The sequence below is a fragment of the Pogoniulus pusillus genome, chromosome 6 (assembly GCF_015220805.1).
Source record: "Pogoniulus pusillus isolate bPogPus1 chromosome 6, bPogPus1.pri, whole genome shotgun sequence".
Taxonomy (NCBI): Eukaryota; Metazoa; Chordata; class Aves; order Piciformes; family Lybiidae; genus Pogoniulus; species Pogoniulus pusillus.
The window spans coordinates 36,886,394-36,904,929 of NC_087269.1; the positions used below are offsets into that span (position 1 = coordinate 36,886,394).

General features: G+C 38.0%; 1 protein-coding gene across 5 annotated transcripts; it reads right to left on the reverse strand.

Annotated features, from left to right (window-relative positions):
- Nucleotides 1-321: 321 nt before the first annotated feature.
- Nucleotides 322-16,814, reverse strand: SLC25A16 (solute carrier family 25 member 16). Of its 5 annotated transcripts, none has more exons than XM_064145262.1 (9): nucleotides 16,499-16,814; nucleotides 15,514-15,606; nucleotides 12,534-12,667; nucleotides 10,810-10,873; nucleotides 5,797-5,918; nucleotides 5,217-5,283; nucleotides 4,283-4,445; nucleotides 3,288-3,356; nucleotides 322-1,857 (listed from the first exon to the last, which is right to left on the reverse strand). In XM_064145262.1, the coding sequence occupies exons 1-9, from the start codon at nucleotides 16,590-16,592 to the stop codon at nucleotides 1,701-1,703; spliced, it is 963 nt and encodes a 320-aa protein (XP_064001332.1). In that variant the 5' UTR covers nucleotides 16,593-16,814; the 3' UTR covers nucleotides 322-1,700. The 5 variants fall into 5 exon arrangements, with proteins under 5 accessions (XP_064001332.1, XP_064001327.1, XP_064001329.1 ...); XM_064145257.1 differs by lacking the exon at nucleotides 5,797-5,918 and adding an exon at nucleotides 10,211-10,248 and having other exon boundaries at nucleotides 16,499-16,747; XM_064145259.1 differs by lacking the exon at nucleotides 16,499-16,814 and adding an exon at nucleotides 16,134-16,239.
- Nucleotides 16,815-18,536: the final 1,722 nt, after the last annotated feature.

Genomic DNA, 18,536 nt, shown 5'->3' on the forward strand with positions numbered 1-18,536 from the left:
TACAATATTAATGTGACAAAGAACTGGCACCCAAGAAGATGCTTACTTGCTCACACAGTAAAATACAGAGGGGAAAAAAAAGGCACATCTCTCTTTTTTAATGGTGGGGTTAGCTCTACTACAAGGACTTCAAAAGATTAAAAATTGCTGTGATACTGGGCAATTTTCTTTCACTGAAACTATAGATCACATGAAAAATCTTATTTGTTGTCTCTTAATTAAGAATTACAGTATTATGCAGATTCACCAGCAAGTTTAAACATACAGATAATTCCAGAAACAAACTCTTTCCAGCTGCAGCACATACAAATCAGACAAGTATGTTAGTTCAAAAATTTTAATAAAATAAACTCAAATACATCTTATTCTCCATCCATAGCTACATTGTTAAATATTGAAGAAATACATACTCTTAAAGAAACTGGGAAAAAAAGAGCCACAGATGTTTCCATAACTCAAAATCCAGTTTGTCAAATCTATGAAAATTAAGCAAACTGCTCTTGTCCACCACTTTTAACCATTACCAATTCTTAAAAGACACTGCTGAGATATTTACAATAAATAAATAACTTACATCAAAATAAATGTTTTACAGTTTTCCTGAATTAAGAGATTAAAATCAAGAGTGCCAATGCAAATTGTGTATAAACAAGTCTGGAAAATAATTCCCTCTGCAAATGGACCTGTAATAGCCTATTGCATACCATACTTCAGAAACAGTACATATACACATCTACAGACTCCCAATACAATCTTCATTTTCTTCTCTTGCACCAGAGGTTGAATACAGTCCATATGCCTAAATGAGTAAATGCAGCAGCATGCAGTCTTGTCACTGTGTTTTAAGGTAGGCACAAACATGTTTACATGAGCTAGTTCTGTAAAATACATAATACACTCAGCCTTCATTAAAGTGAGTTGAGAACATTCAGCTTCACAAAATAAGGTACAGAAATGCCTTATAAGATTAGGCCCATATTAATTACCTTAAGGAGACCTTTTCTAGCACTTGTCATTGTAAAAGTTCCCCCTTGTGTAAACACAACAATTTAGAATAGAACGCATCCCAGGACATCAATTTCCAATGATGTTAAACGCACATTGTCATTTCATATTGAAATGGTTGAGACTTTCATGTGTACCACTCTGGCGATACAGGCATTGTTCTTACAAGCAGCAATTTTGTAAAAAACATTAATGAAATTATGCTGTGGTCTGCTGGGTTCAGCTTCTGCAGAGAAGGCATGTATCTGAGTATGAAAATAATTGCATTTTGTTCAAATCCATTTATGCAATTTAATTTGTAAAAGAAAACCGCTATCTAACAACTACCTTAAAAAGCAATTTAGCATTGTGTGTAACTCCTGTCATGGTGATAAGCTGAATGACTAACAGCCTGAAACCTGTATGAAATGTGGGTGTGATTTTAAAACTGTGTAATTCTAAACATTAATTCAATGATGCCTATGAGATCAATCACAAAAGTGTTTATACATAGTAATGTTTATTTTGATCTGTCTCTTGGTTTGACATGATGGAATTCACCTCGTTTTGGCAAATAAAAATGTCAGACAGCAGCAGTTCCACAGTAACAGATAGTTTTTTTTCTTAAACTTCAAGTAATTCACTCACCAATATAATCTGAGGACTGATGGTGTATTTTACAGGAAAGGCCTTAAGTAAAAACCAAAAAAAAAAAATCAGTTGAGGTACAAGAATTGTTTCATAAGTTCATATGTGGTAAAAGCCACAGCCTGTGAGGGAATACAGCGAATGTAATTCAGAGATAAACCACGGTATAATCCTCTTCGTATTCCATATTGCTGATACACATATTTCAGTGTCTGCACCATTGTACTGGAAAAATAAGAACTCAAATCATTATTGGATACACATATTCAATAGTTAAAATCAACTTACTTAAATACAAGACATTTCTTTTACTTGGTCCTCAAGAAAACTCCATGGTACTCCATGTAGCAAAGCATTATAGCCTTTCTAGATGTTAGAAGAGTCTGACCTTCTCTCAAGAAATTTGGGCACAAGGACTCAGAATTGGAAAGCAGACAGTGTAATCCCAGTTAACAAAGTTTCAGTATGAAAACATCTGTCTTAGAACACATATTAATATGTTTTACACCAGAATTGCTATGCATATTATTACCTATCTGATAAGAAGGATTTAAGAATTGATGCTTCTCACAAATGTAATGCAGAGTAACAGAAAATATTAGCTCAATCTAGCATACACTTCTTGTATTAAAGATCAGTATGTTGGCTTGTATCCTGCTTTCTTTCTTTGAGCATCTGATCACTGAAGACCAAGCTTTTTGAAAACATCCTGCATATGCCCCAAAGTTTCTAGATTTCCTACTCTTGTTTATCCTCTCATCCTCTAAAGACAAACGTCTGCTTTCCTTTAAGGTACAGCTGTCTCCAAACACAATCATGATAACATTGCTAAACTGAGAAGCCTAATGTCTGTAAAAGTAGTTCTCACAAATGCACAAAGTAAAACTTAAAGAAGATTTCACTTATTTTTTATTTTATAAGTATTTGGAGTGGAAGACAGCCAATAAAAGCACACATCCAAAAAAAAAAGGCTGCTAAGGAAAAATAACAGCAATTTTAACAGTAAACAGTCTAAGTGGTTTGTGAAAGGTCATCAATACAGATTACTACTAGTAAGATACAATTTACTACACAGGAGGTTCATGCTGAATTCAGACATGCAGAACCCCGAAAGTAGCCATGATAAAACTCTCTTGGTTCTGATTCAGACATATTTTTTTCAAGATGAAAGCTGATTTAATACATTAAGGATATTCTAGTACTTCCACTCCTAGTGGAGGAACCCCAGCTAAGGTCAAATAAGGCAGTATTATGCAGAGTAATTTTATGGAACATGTTCTACACCATTAGAAAACACTTTAAAACATTTCGTTTCAGCAGAAGCATGCAGCCTCTCTCATGGGTTCTGCTGATATTAAAGACAGACATCACAAGCTGAAGTAAAATACAAAATTCCCCATGTTACTCATACAGTATTACTAATTGAAGTGACATTGTGGTTGAAAATATTTTTTCAAACCCAAGTGATAGTGGCAACTTTTGACTACGTGAAAACTTACTCATGGCAAGAATGAAGAAATCATCAACACAGTAGTTTGGATTTGGTTTGGTGTATTTTAAAATTATTGGTTTGATTTTGTTGATGTTTTTTGGGGGTTTTTTTGTTTGTTTGTTGGTTGGGTTTTTTTCAGTACAGATGAAAAGAAAATACTTACAGGCACTTTTCAGAGTCTGGGAGAACTGCTCCTAACTGCATTCGCCTACGAGTTACATCAAGGGGATATCTGCAGAAGAGATATTTGAACAGCAGTTTAACCAGATGTGTGATGACTATATGAATATTGGTTACAAAAGAGTATAAAGAAGTCTATGTGCACCCTCCGGGCTCCCTTTTGAGCAAATCAGGAATCCAGCTCAGATTCTCAACACAGATGAAAGACCTCAAAACAAGGGAAACTTGTGCTATACAGCCAAAACCAGCAAATCACATCTCTTAATTTGGCACAATAAAGGAAGACACATTAATATCAGATGGGAGTATAAAACAGTCTGTAAAGTGCTGGAGGGAGAAGATATCTGCATCAAAAGTAAAACTAACAGTTTAAAGATTAACAGAAAATTACATTTGCAATGTAGTGATTTGATTTAAAAAAAAAAAAAAAATCAATGCCACAAGTCTATTCGTGTATTTTATGGACAAAAAAATTACAAAGACAGTATGAGAACAGAGAAAGCATGCAAAGTAATAATTAATGTCAAATACAATATCATAGAATCACAGAATTGTCTGCGTTGGAAGGGACCTTCAAAGGTCACCTAGTCCAACCCCATCTGCAGTAAGCAGAGGCATCCTCAACTAGATTAGTTTGAACTATTTAAGACTTGGGGTTTTCCCCATTCTTAGAACTCTGTGCTTCATAGGTTACACTGTTTTGAAAATAGAATAATTCTGCAAATTAAGATCAAAATCAAAATTTCATAGCTTGCCAAACAAAATTCCAACTGATTTTAGCAGATTTGTCAAAATTTAATAGACTCAATCATTAAAAGTCCCTGAAGATTAAATATTTAGTAAATTAAACAATAGGAGATAATTGAATTCCACTCTGATTAACTTGATTTAAAAACCCTGATACAGAATCTGATAGAAGTTTCTTCAAAATGAAAAGGTATATAGAAAACAAACAAAACCCAAATACCCCAAACTTACGATATTGTCTGGGCTATTGCTCCAGCTATGCCACCACACAGCAGATTTACATGTGTTTTCAAAACTAAGACATCGGGATTATCTAATGAAGGTCGTCCAAGTAAGTTAGGTGCTTGAGCAAGTCCAATGCTCTTTAAGGTACCAAAGGTAAAAAATGAAAAACCTAAAAGGAAATTTAATTTTATGTACTTTCAGAAAAAAAAAAGCAAACTATTTGTCGATGCATCATTATCATAAATGAAAAGATGACATTACAAAATGAAATTACTTTCCAATTATTTTAGAAGATCTTAATTAGAAAGATCAATTGTATTTTAACTTCTACAGTAACTTCTGTCCAATCTATTAGCCTCTACAATTAACATTAAAAGAATGCTTTAAATATGTTAGACTGGGTTTTTAATTATGATATTTCTGTTTAGAATAACTGCTACAATTTTTTTAACCGAAGAACACCTTTTAAATAAGTGTTGGTTAGGCAAGTAATCCTGGTGTTGCTCCATCCCACGTCACGGCTAAGCCGGTGTAACTATCTACATAAGTCACCACCAGATGGAGCCAATACAGAGGCTTTAAGTCTCCATCTGTAGTGGCCTCTGCTCTCTCATGGATATACCTGTTTTGAGAGAAACGCCCTTTAGACTTTCACGTGGGAAAATTGAGAAGCAGAAGAGAAAGCACCACTGCTTTACATCTCTTCTTCTCAGCTCCGAGTTTCAGAAAAGCTAGGCTTTGCCTACTGAAATGTTTTCACACATTAATCAATTCCACATTAGCCCTGTAAAGAACTGCAATTAACTTCACCTCTCCATTCAGTAAAAGCTTGAATCCTTGATTTTAACAGAAGCTAATTAACTAGTTGTGCAAATACATTATGTAAATTCAGTAGTGCACATAACTGCTGAAGGACTGCCTCGTCCTGTTTTTAACCTACCTGCATACGGCGCCATTCCTACAACAGTTGGCATCAACCCTCTGTAGAACCCACTAAAACCACCTTCCTTTGAAAGAAAAACACAAGCATGTTTGTGGCAAGAAATACAACCATTTATATTAAGATATAGGACTGTTCATACAGAGTCACATCACAACAACCTGACTGGCATAATTTAGCACCAAGGAGCAAACATCTAGCTCCATTTATTTTGGCTGGAGAATTGAGGGGACAACTGTCTGGCTCTACGTGACAGAAATGAGAACAAAGGAGAAAAAAAACCTACATCTAATATCATTCTCTAGGAGGCAGTATGCATATCCCTCCTCCCAAAACGTTTTTTATTCCTGAAAAGCAACAGCACTCTGATACTTTTGTCTTTCCACTCACATGAGCCTTCGCTACAGCTCAGCAGTTTAAGCAGAAAGAAGCATCCAGACAACTTTTTACATTAAAAAAAATCCTGTGCACACAATGAAGTCACGTTATTTTCCAGCAAGCCATTCTTTTCAATGCAGTGCAACATTCTTTAAAGAGTATATTTTGCTTTGACATGACTGAAGATTAAAGGAAAAAATACCTTTGTGTAAATCATCTTGAATGCATGGATAATTCCCATGTACTTGTGTTCCCCTTTTACTTGGAATGCCAGACGAACTCTAACCATATCAAGAGGGTAAGTACAAATCACTGCTGTAATACCTTTATTGAAAACAAAAACAAAACAAGCAAAACAAAACTCGCCTACACCTTATCTGAATTTAGAATTTTGAAAATTAAGATTTTCCTTCTGTGGCAGTGAATATAACAGCATATACAAATTATTTCATTAAAGAAACACTTAAAGTAATTTATAATCTGCAACTAGGAACACTACCTTCAGCAACACTCAAAGGATTTATGTTTATACTTGGTGTTCACTGAAGCTGCACATCTAGGCCTTGGATTTCCAGGCATCTATGGGTCTAACTGGATTCACATGAACAATCTTAGTTAAGTCCATGGCTCGTAAGCATCAGGCTAGCCAAGCACAACAGCTTTACTGGATTGCAACCATGAAATCTAATCTTACCATATCTTAAATTTAGTGGTTTGTTTTGTTTTTTTTATCTGTTTAATTTCAAAAACTTTGCATTGGAACCTGGATGTAGATACAAGTACCCATCTATTACATCTGAAAATACTACACACATTCTAAGTATATTGAAAATAAAGTCAAGATCCTACCAACGAAGATTACTCAACTGCATTGCATTACTGCATTTTGATAGTTCATGTTACACCAACACTTCTGATTGAAGATTCCACGAAAAAAAAAAAAAAAAAGTGCTATTTCTAGATTTAGGATGCCCCCAAAATATTACAACAATAAAAATCAGCAGGATTCATCCAGTTATGGACTGCTTCAAAATTGAATAGATGCTGACCAACTTATAACTTTGGAAACAGAACTCCACTACAGAGAACAACTCCTGTAACAGGTATCTGAAAAAAAAAACAAAACAATTCCTTCCTACTACTACTTTTTGAGGCAAACAACTCAATCGCCTACAAACTATTTGGAGGAAATAGTTAAAACTGTTTGCAAAAAACAGAAGCTATTTTCTGGCAATACTCCACCATCACACAAAAAAAATTATACACACACGTTGCAAAAAAGAGAAAAAGCAAGCAACTATCTCAAGGATTGATACTGTTTTCTAGCAGCTACTGTGATTTAGCTAAAGATCACCCTTAAACATTGTTGCTATACAAGATAAGCACACTCCTTATGCTGGCAGGAAATTGCTACTTCGTGTTACGTTTTAATAGTCTCTTAATGGTATCTCCTTTTGTAGGTGTATGATTCCCCCTCCATTCCACAAAGTCAAAAGAAAAATCACAAGGAGGAAAAAAACAAACAAACAAAAAAACCCAAACGAACAAACAAACAACAAAGCTCAAATAAAACCAACAAAGCTCAAATACAACCAGCAAACAGCTTCTTCATAACTTCTCTCTCTAGAGAGGAAAATAAACAACAACAAAATATTCATCAACTTCAGAAAGTTGAATGATTATTGCAGAAGATACCAGAATTAGGCGGGGATTTAAACAAATAAACAAAAACTAAATGAGCTACTGAAAAAGCTCAACTACCAAGTGAGAATAATATTTGTGGTTTTCTGGTGTATTTATCAGTTATTTATTTCAGAAGACAAAAACCATCTCGTATTTTTGGGTGATACTCCGAACAAAAAAACAGATCTGCAGCTGATTTCTGTAGTTTCACCTATAGAGTTCAAAAATTGAAAGCTACAAAACACCGAAGCAACTTTAAGATAGTTTCCACTGTTAAAGGCAATCTCTCAGACTACAGCTTTTTTCTAATGGACTGCCTGAAATGTCCAGAAAAATTGTAAAATAGATGAATTCAAGGAGTTTTTTTAAAAAATAAAAAGAGGGAAAAAGTTTTCTACAGAGATTAAGCGTTCACAGGAAAGTCATCCTATTTCAGAAAACATACATCTTTATGCCCTTTCTCTTTCCAATCTTGCATGATTCAGGAAGATTCTCTGAACAGAGTCTAGCAAACAGACCAGCCAAGAACTTGGTGAATACACTATCCACTATCTAGTATTTAGGTTGTTTTGTTGGGTTTGGGTGGGGGTTTTTTTGTTTGTTTGATGGGTTTTTTTAATTTATTTAATGAGTAATAAGGATTTAAATAAGAACTGGTTTGAGAGGAAGTGTTTGATTGGGGGTTTTTCCCCACTTTCTTATTCTTAAAATCCTTTAGCCATGAATTATAAATAAAAAATTGGGTGTCTAATATCATCAACAAAAAATGCTTTCTTGAAGCACCTCAGAGGCATACTAGTGCTTACTGTGAATATAAGCAAAATGAGGGATCAAGATTTCCTCTGCGGCTCAGACTGTCTCTCTGGGAGGAATGTTGGCCATCTTTGGGACACAGTCATTGCAGTAAAGTCTACAAAACTACAAATCTCATCTTTACTCATATTTAAAGTTAGATCACAGCACCTTAAAGCAAATTCCCTGTCTTGAGGAAGCAAAGGATATCTGAAATAGTGAGAGGTGAACCAAAAGTCTCTCCCATGGTTGGTTAAACAGGAACAATTTCTAGTGTCTGGTCTGAACTAATCATAATAGGGCAAGGTAGCTTCTCCTTACTTTAAGGAACCACTTCTTCAAATACAGCAGATTTCCATTGCAGATGCTGACTCATAAGTCAGGGAAAGACTATTCTTCACTTACCATATTGTCCTCTAGCACCCTTGACCACTCTTGTTGACAAGATACTGGGTCACACAGACCCTTTACTGAGATTTAGTGTCAACGAAGAAGGAATTAGACTGCCCTTGATTTGCTTCCCAAGCTTTGTGAGTTAACAGTAAGATAAGCTGTAGAGGGATTTATCTGTCTCCTGATTTCACTACTATTCTCCCATTCTTAGTAATTGTCTTAGAAAATAAAAAAGAAAAAACGTGTAGCAAGGGTGAAGTAAAATACATGTACAAAGATCACATACTGCAAAGATCTAATAAGCATTTTTATGTCTGTATCATGGTCTTTGTACTTTATAAATAACTACATAGACCAAATTACGTACTCCGACATGATTCGGAGATACGTAGAGTTCGAGAACTGATAAGTACAAGTCACAGCCTTGAATTGTAGAAGATATGCTCCTTAATCAGTAGAAAAACTGATTTATCAAGGAGGCATCTTCTGAGAGAAACAAAGTTTGAGAACTACAGAGAAATAGCTGATGACAAAGAATATTTATCAGACAGGTTAAAGGACTACTTTACAAGTCCTAATATCGGTAGACCTCCAATATAGAATTGTTTCTGGACTGTGACTAAAGAAATAAACTGCATAGATCCTTTTCATATATTGACTCAAATAGCTGTTATTGACACACTATTTAAAACAGTATTACTTTCCAATTGCTTTGACTGAAAGTAAAAAGATTAAAAAAAGAAAAACCACAAAACCAGGGTTTCTCTATTAGTTGCATGGAATTTTACTTTAGATAATATTTTAGCTTTCAGTTAAATGCAGGAATGCACATTTCTGCAGTTCATTTTTGTTTTCAAGTGGAAAACTACAAGATTTGGACATAAGCATTATTTGATGATTTCATTTCCTAAACTCCACTAAACTCTATGATTTCTCCATCATCTCCTCAGCTCAGTCTTAGCTTAAAATGTTAGACATCATTTGTCTCTTAATGAGGTGTTAGAGATGACATTTAAATCACAGAAGACTCAGGAAATTCAGAGTTAGTTTCCACAGTAACTTCAACTTGGCCTCCCTAAATACATGCATAACAATAGTTTTTTCTTGTTCTCTCACTTCACTACCCTCATCTGCATTGCCTTGTTCTTCCCCATGGATATGCTTTCAATCTGGTTTATCAGTTACAGAAGATATTTGAATGTTTCCCACCACCTTGAAGGCCACTCAGGTCTGTTGACTAACCACACAAACCCATTTAATCTGTAAGGTGCTTACAACAATGTCAGACGCTATTAATTTATCTGCACAAGGAATTCCATCATGTCCAACACTAACCGAGTTAAACCGATTATTCGGTGTTTTCACAATGCCTCAAGGCAGGTTCCAGGTCTCTGACAAGACTCCTGAAAAAGCTAGTAACAACTTTTTTGGGCAAAACTAACTAAATATTTAAACTGTTCTTTAGGGCAGTTAAAACTAGGGGAAGACAAACCTAACTTTGTGGGTTTTTTTAGGATCTTGAATTGTTTCATTTAATTCTTTCTCCTTTCCTTCTGAGGACATGCAAAGCCAAAATACTTTCATGACGTCCTCCTAGTTTAACTGATAGTAATATTTACACAAATCCCAATATTTTTATTCCAAAAGAATACTCAAGTCATAACTATAAGGGCTGCCACCACACAGTTTTACAAAGTGAACACACATGAAGAACCACCTCAAATAAAATTCAGTCCACTATTACTTACCTTTCCCTGTTTTTTCTTAGCTACTTTTGGCTGAATGACTAGCAAGAGGAAAACAGAAATGTATAATCATATTATATACAGGTAGCTAACAAATGGGTTTTTCTACTGCTATTGCACTTATAAAATATGGTTTCAACATTCACTCACAAGGTGAAAAGTATCATGACAACCCTGCATTGGCTGTTGACAAGTACAAGCATTTCTAGCAAATCCAAAGAATGTCAATTTCAAGAGCCGCAGTTCTTTTTCAACAGGTCTATATTCATCCTAGTAGCAATGGCAGGCAGACTGAGGAGCCAACTGTACTAAAAACTGCATCTGTGTGCTTCATCTTGACGAGACTGGATTTTTAATTTACTAAAAGATGCAACAAACACTATAAAAATTGTTACTTATAGCACACCAAATTCAGTGCCTGAACAAATACACAGACAAAAAGTTTTCAGTTAGGTGACTATTTATTACATAAACCATCTACTAATATTTCTTCTTAACATAAATTTGCAACAGTTTGACATGAAAGCACATCAAATCATCCTCTAAATAAATATTAACTTTTCAGCAAAAGGGATGTCTGCGATCAGAGTAAAAAACCATACCTGCCATAGATCCAGCCATTAATCGATGCACATGCCCTGAAATCCCAAGTTGCTTCTTTATTACCTGCAAAATATGGAACATTTGCAACAGTTGTGTATCAGCAAGCACAAAGCAGTACATCACAGGGTCTATTAGTGCATTCATGCAAAATCTGTAGCTGCTTCCAAGACATCTACAATGCTACAAATTAAAAACCAGAACACTTAATTGCTGTTTAAAGAATTTTCTGAATGTTGCTGCTGTTAGACATTTCTTACTAAAGCCATGAAAGTGCTAAAATTCTACAAGGCAGAACAACTACTTGAAAGTATTTGTACAATTAATTGAAAGTATTTGTACAATTAATTGAAAGTATTTGTACAATTAATTGAAAGTATTTGCACTGTTTACTTCATAAACTAGATCTTTTGTTTAGTTATCTTTAATGTGTGCCAAACAAGGCAAACTGAATACTATCCCTGTTGCACGATAGAGAGCAAAGGACACTGGGCAAAGTTAAAGAGTGACATCCGAGTAATTTTTTCTTCCATGCACAGCATGCAAAACATACTCCTGCAAAGATATTTTTAAGATTTTAGGTGGATTTAAAGGGGGGAAAATGTGACAAATACTGGAGAGCAAGTTACATAATGTCCTGAAGGAAGTTAGAAATTTGTTTCCAGGCTTTATCAAAGCCTGAGACTAGTTAAGAAGCAGTTTCTTCTACAAAGAAGATAATTTAATATCTTCCTTAAGAATGTTTTGTCCTTTATACATTCCTGCAAAACATCTTGCATCTTTATTGTCAGTTAATGGGCAAAAGAAACTGCTATGATGACAAATAGTTTATTGAAATCTGCAGATTCATCGTTTCATTATAAAGCATAGCATGCAGTCTTTTATTCAACACAGCATAAAACAAGCACAGGTCAATAGCACTTATGATTGCAGCACAAAAAAAAAGAACATATGAAACTCATTACAGATACTTCTTTGTATCAGCCTTCTGAAATTTCCTCTTTAGGAAAGGGAATCACAATTTCAGTCTCACTGTCTCCTGTAAAGATCATGCAATTTACTTCACTGTGCACTAACTCTGAACTTTCAAACATGAGATTCTTCATTGATAGCAGTAAAACAGTATTTTTTACCACATAAGCTATGTGTAATATCATGTTGATGTTAACACGACTTCCCACAGACGCTGTGGGGATTTACTGTGAAAAAGTAAATGCATGAGAGCAGAAGAGAATCCACTAGTCCTGCAGGACACTGAAATGAGCATTTTCTTCGCCAAGTCATTTTTATCTAGAGCCAGGTCAGGTCAAGTAACAGTCATTTCCAGATAGACTTTCATGTTTAAGTTATTCTCTCTGTCAAGTACTAAGAATCACAACAAAATAAAATAAATAGGTTCCATTTTACGATATTCACAAAGGGTTATCTTAAAGCATTACAAATAGCAGCAAACTTTTGATTACCTTTTCCTTTTGTTAAAAAGTTTTACTCTAAACAAAGGTACAAAAATCAAAAATGAGATTTTTTTCTTAAGCAACCTTATAAATAGTTTCACTGTTGCCCTGACATTTTTAATGAGGAGATTCAGATAAAACTAAACAACCTTCAAAAAAAGACATGCAGCTAATTAATGATACAAGATTCAGTGTTAGTTTTGATCATTTGAAGAATGTGTAGTCATTGGAGGCAGAAGGGGGGTAAAAAAAAGGGAAAAAAAATTAACTACCTTTTTATACTGGTCAAATGCCATAAACTGAATTGCGCCATATGGAAAGATTCTAATCATCATTGCCCCATTTCCTTTATATAGCCCAAGGTAACCTTCCTTTTTGGGGACAGCACACAATGTAGAAAAGACTCCTGCCAGCAACACAAAAAGAAGTATTCAAAAATTACACTGGGGAGAGGAAACTTTTTTTTTTTTAATCAAACAAATATTACTGACAGTAAGAAAGTATGCACAGAACTAAGGCTAGATCATGGTGCTCATGAAGATATAGAGTGAAAAATCTACTTTCAACCTTCAAACTTTACCAAAAAGGAAAAGATTTAAAGTTAAATGTTACCACAGTTTTCTCACTTCCCAGATTTGAACCTCTTTCTAAATTCACAGCTTCATGCCCCACAACTTGCCCAGGCTGCAGATGACACTATCCACTCACAGAAGCTAATACTAGCTACAGCAGGAAGGAAAACAGTTGAGATGTAATTCAGTCAATTAAAAAAATAATACTTAAACCACAGGAGAACAATCCAATATAGCTGAATGCTAGATTATGCAGTAAATGCCATCACTGAGGAAGTGCAGCAAACAAGTCTAAGACTCTCATAACTGCACCAGTACAGGCTGGGAGGTAATCTGCTGGAGAGCAGCCCAATGGAGAGGGAGCTAGGAGTCCTGGTGGACAGCAAGTTATCCATTGGATAGCAATGTGACTTTGTGGCCAAGAAGGCAAATGGGATCCTGGGGTGTATTAAGAAGAGTATATCCAACAGATCAGGGGAGGTTCTCCTCCCACTCTACTCTGCCCTGGTGAGATCTCATCTTGAGTACTGCATTCAGTTTTGGGCTCCCCAGTTTAAGAGAGAGAGAGATCTGCTTGAGAGACTCCAGTGGAGGGCTACAAGGATGATTACGGGAGTGGAGCACATGCCTTATGAGGAGAGGCTGAAGGACCTGAGGCTTTTTATTCTGGAGAAGACTGAGAAGCAATTTACTAAATATTTATAAATATCTGAGAGCCAGGTGTCAGTTGCGGGGGACAGGCTCTGCTCACTTGCTCCCTGTGATGGAACAAGGAGCAATGGATGTAAGCTGCAGCACAAGAGGTCCCACCTTAACACAAGGGGGAACTTCTTTAAGGGTCATAGAGCACTGGAACAGGCTCCCCAGAGAGGCTATGGAGTCTCCTTCTCTGGAGACTTTCAAGCCCTGTCTGGACCTGAGCTAGATTGTATGGTCCTGCTATGGCAGAGGGCATGGACACAATGACTTCCTTGGGTCCCTTCCAACCCCTAACACCCTGTGAACTTAAACATCTCCCACTTTCTGTCCCACAGTGGTTGCAACAAAAAGCAATCCTATTCCCATTTAACAGGTGGGAAACAATGCAAGATCACACAAGTTGGGCAAAACCTACAGCTTTATTATGAGTACTAGTTATGCACAAGGTGCTATCAAATCGATTTTTTAATAAAGTAAACTATAAGAGTTAAACAACTTTCATCCACAAGCAACTACTTACTGTAACAGCTGAACATGACAAAGGTTTAGGCATTTATCTTATTTTCAGACAGGAAAGAAAAAAAAAAGTAGTTGGCAAATTTTCATTGGACATTTAAATAAAACAGTTATGTTCCAGAGTTCTAAGAATACAATATTCTATTGTCTTGCTTATTACAGCCTCAGAAAACACTTATGCCAGGATTAGACTTTCTCTTGATCCTGCAATGCTGAATTATTGTTCATACGCCTTAAAATACAGGCTCTGAGAACCATGGGGCACCAACTCCATGGAGCAAGGACAGTGCAGACATTTAGTGAGAACTTCAGTGAACTAATCCGCTGTGTCTCATTCATACAGCTTTCTATTTTGCCAACATGTAACAAGGACATGCATTCAAGTCAGACATTTCAAATAGCCAGCGTCACACCTAACAACTAGTGAAGCATGTAAGATTTTACTTGTCAATTATGGCACAGGACAAAGCAAGCTGAAAACAGAGATTTAAAATATCAAAATAATTATTTCTGCATAAAGTTTGTAGATTGCAGATTTGAGTGCACACTTATGCAACTGCTACCAAAATGTCACATTACTTGTGTTTCCCTTTTTTGTACAGTGAAGTGAATTCATATTCGTTGAATATTGTTTCAAGATTTCTTTTCCAACCTTTAACAAAAAAATAGTGCCTAAGTTAAAAACTTAGGCATGCAAAATTAACTAGCTCTTTGTTTTCTTGACAACTGTAACACATCTAAATTTCATAACATAAGTTATGATGTATATCAAGAACATATGACGTCGAATACCTCAGGTACTTTATGCACAAGAGGGCACTATTACAGCCCCACACAGAAAGGTTCTGAACGTGCCAACAAATCAGTTTATTCGCTCACCATGATGCAACACAAGGGCCGAATGAAGATCACCTGCACCTCACACCATGCACAAATCCACTTCTACCTTCAGATCACACCAGCCTCTCTGCTGCTTGCAAGCGTAAGAGCACTTGTGTCTAGCAAGATTTGGTGGTCACTGTCAAGTAAGCACTAGTGCTTGCAAGAACTAACGAGCTCTATAAAGGATGGCTAGCCACAGCTCCCAGGAACTGGCAATTGCTTTAGCAAGCTGCGGCAGTTACTAGCAGAGATAGCTTTCACATAAATGATCTAAGCTTTGGACCTGTGATTATCAATCTCCTGCCGACTTCAGCAAGGGGGAAGATCAAGCCTGGTTCTTAACAGGCCTTATTGAGGATTATTCTGACATCTTAATCTCTAACACATCAACCAGCACCACAACTTACTTGCGGAGTGCTGCTTCTTTTTGAGTGCTAACAAAACATTTCACAGCAACCGACCAGGCACATCCAACACTGTCTGATTAACATCTTTTTTTAATCAGCCACAGGGCTGATTAAACATACCCAAACCACACACACTGCACAGAAACCCAAACGTTAGAATGCAGCAGCCATCTTACCTAGATGTTTGTAATGGTGGTTATGAGCTTGCAGCAAAATCTTTACTCGATCCAGTGGTGCAGTAGTTGTTTTGGCACAACATCCTGCAACACCTTTCCAAGAGGGGAAACAGAAAAGTGACGGGATGCAAAAACTCTATGTCAGCATGTAAACAAGTATTTCGAAATGGAATAGGGAAGAAAAAAATCAGGAAGTAGAAGTCCCGATGACAAGTAAACAGCCTCTTTGAGAACTGTTACAAACCCCTTAATGCCTTAATGAAAAGCATAAACTACTTCTCCCGATTACAAAAACGCGGGTCATCATCTCTCAGCTGTGAAGTCGCAGCAGAAGCACTTAGGGAAAGCCGCTCAAGACTCTTCCTCCCAGCTTCTTCCTTCCCTCCCGCGGAAAACAGCCCCAGCTGCTCTCCCCAAAGGAGCGGGCTACCTGTGCACTGTGTACCTGCGCTACCCCAAAGGCGGACTCATCAACGAGCGCAGCCTGCCGAGAGACCTTTAAATACGACATATCCCCTGCTGCCGCGCAGACAGGCAGCTAGGACTGCTCCCTGTGAAAGCAACGGACAGGCTTTTTCTCTGGGAGATTGGTAACGGGTGTTCATGTTCGCTAGGCTGACCTCCGCTTCGTACCACCTGGCTCTTCACAGCAGCAGCTGTAAGCGTTTCAGGACAGGTATAACCCCGAGTTCCCTAACGGGGTTTGGGCTCTTTGAACACTGAACTGGCGACTACCCGGGCTCTTGGCTGGGACAGGCACACGTGCGAGCCGCTCGCACGTACTGAGTGGCCCGCATTAGCGCACCAGAGGAAAGAGGAAAGAGAGCCGCCCGCTTCCCCAGGTGACAGTACGCTACACAGCCGTTTTAAAAGGACATTGACGTGGAAATCACCTCCGCCTCCCCAGCCCCGGCCCGGCCTCCCACCCCTCGCAGCCCGCCACAGGCCCGCAGAGACCGGGTAAAGGCCCGCCCAGGACGCCCACCTCCGGCGATGAATGAGCGCAGCCAGTAGAAATCTCGACGCGCCGCAGCCGGAGGCAGCGTGGCACCGGACCCCGCCGTCGCCGGGGAAGCCATGGGACAGAGCCGGGCACGGGGCGCGGGTGGCAGCGGCTCCCTCAGGCGTGCAGCGGGCAGCGCGTGGTGCCGTCCGGCTCCCCGCCGCGGCGCAGGGGCGGAGCTCGGGGCGGCCGCCGCCGTCACTGCTAGCCCCGCGGCGCCGAGCCATAGCGGAGGCCGCTGAGCCGCGGCGCTTGCCGATCGCGTCAGAGGCAGAGGATGCGCAGCGCCCCGCCCCGCCTCGCCGCCCCCGCTTCGTTTCTGCTGGAGCCGGGGGAGCTGCCTTTCTCTCTGTTCCTGGTCCGAAGCGAAGCGGGGCGGGTGGCTGGGCGAAGCGTTCAAGTCCCTGGAGGTCGCCTGCTGTTTTGCATAAAAATAGTTATCGATGGCCTGGTCCAATACATACCTGTGTTTAGAGCTGTAGCTGATGAAGCCAAAGCCTAAATAGCTTTAACCCAGGCTGTACAATAAATTGATTTTTTTTTAAATACTACTTAAACCTCTTACTCTAGCGTCAATATTTATCTATAGATGTAGGTTCATATCGAGAAAAAGCTCTCAGTATTATTCGCACTCAAGTTTCAAAACCTGTCAGAAAAGGAAGTAGATACAGCCAAAACAAACCCCCAAAAAAAGCTTTTTACAGAACCATCAAGGTTAAACTTAGTATCGTCTCTTCAGCTGTCTGGTTTCTGAAATTGTTACAGGCTTTCTGCTATGTTGAATGCAGCGTATAGGGCTTTCCAAGAGGCACTTAGCTAAACTTTTGTCCTCAATTCTTGATGGGGAAAAAACACAAAACGTTCTCTGAATTCTGGTGCATAGCATAAGGAAGGTATTTCGGTGGTCCGCAGCAATAAATGGAGTAACGGCTACAAGCTGGAACACAGAAGGTTTCACCTCAACGTAAGGAGAAAGTTCTTTACAGTGAGAGTGATGGAGCACTGCGACTGGTTGCCCAGAGAGGAAGTGGAGTCTCCTCCGGAGACTTTCAAAGCCTGCCTGGATGCATTCCTGTGCGAGCTATCCCAGGTGATCTTGCCTTGGCAGAGGGCGTTGGACTCGATCTCTGGAAGTCTCTTCCAACTTCTAAGGCTGCGACTCTGGGATGGAGAGAATGTCTGATACCAGAAACTGGTTAGAAAGGTAATGCTGTCAGCTTTTCTGTCAATTTTCTGCAGTTATTCATAGATCTCTCACACACTTTTTGCCTATTTTTACCTGAGTTTCAGGTATTTAACATACCAAAAATTCCTTTTTTATAAGTCAGTCTTTAACATTTAGAAAAAAAAAAAACCAACCAAGCCAAACAAACAAAAACACACACACACACACACACACAAAAATCAAAAACTGGAAAAAAAAAAAAAACACACCAATAAATCCAGCACACCCCAAACCATTCTCAGTGCTTGCTCAAGTAAAATGAACCCATTTCCAAAGAAATTTGCTGGAAAACTTTTTGATTGCCTTTTTTTTTTTTCCAGCCCTGTTTGTGTCAAAAGTGTCTTCGACAGAAATTACTTTTTTCTTCTTTAATAGCTTATGTTACTTAAAATTATGTTTGCTTCATCATAGGGAAAACTGTGTTGCTGTTTGCTCATTATGTCATTTATGTGTTTAGGAAATGGCTTTTAGGCTTTTAGGGTGTGCATTTTTATTCCAGTAATTAAAAAAAAAAAAAAAATCTTCCAGAAAAATACAAAACAAATCTTTTATAGAAGGGAACTGTCAAACCTTTAAACCGGTTTGCAGCTTTTAATGTACCTGGGAAATTCATAGTATTTGTTCAAGTCACTCTGGTGTGTCATTGTCTAAAGGAAAAACAACTTTTCTGTGGACTATTGAAGCAAGCCTCATAGTCATTGTTGATGTGGGTTTGCCCAGTCAGTTTATATTCTCTGGGGATCCTCAGGAAAAACCTCCCCACAGCAGTCATATTGCTTTAACAGCCCCAGCTGC

Bases quoted from the DNA above. Each gene is read 5' to 3' on its own strand.
- SLC25A16 (XM_064145262.1), bottom strand. From the start codon at position 16,592: ATGGCTTCCCCGGCGACGGCGGGGTCCGGTGCCACGCTGCCTCCGGCT. The intron at 12,668-15,513 runs GTAAGATGGCTG...TGTTGCTGGCAG, and splicing joins CCACCATTACAAACATCTAG to GAGTCTTTTCTACATTGTGT. The intron at 4,446-5,216 runs GTAGGTTAAAAA...ATTTCCTTTTAG, and splicing joins AGGAATGGCGCCGTATGCAG to GTTTTTCATTTTTTACCTTT.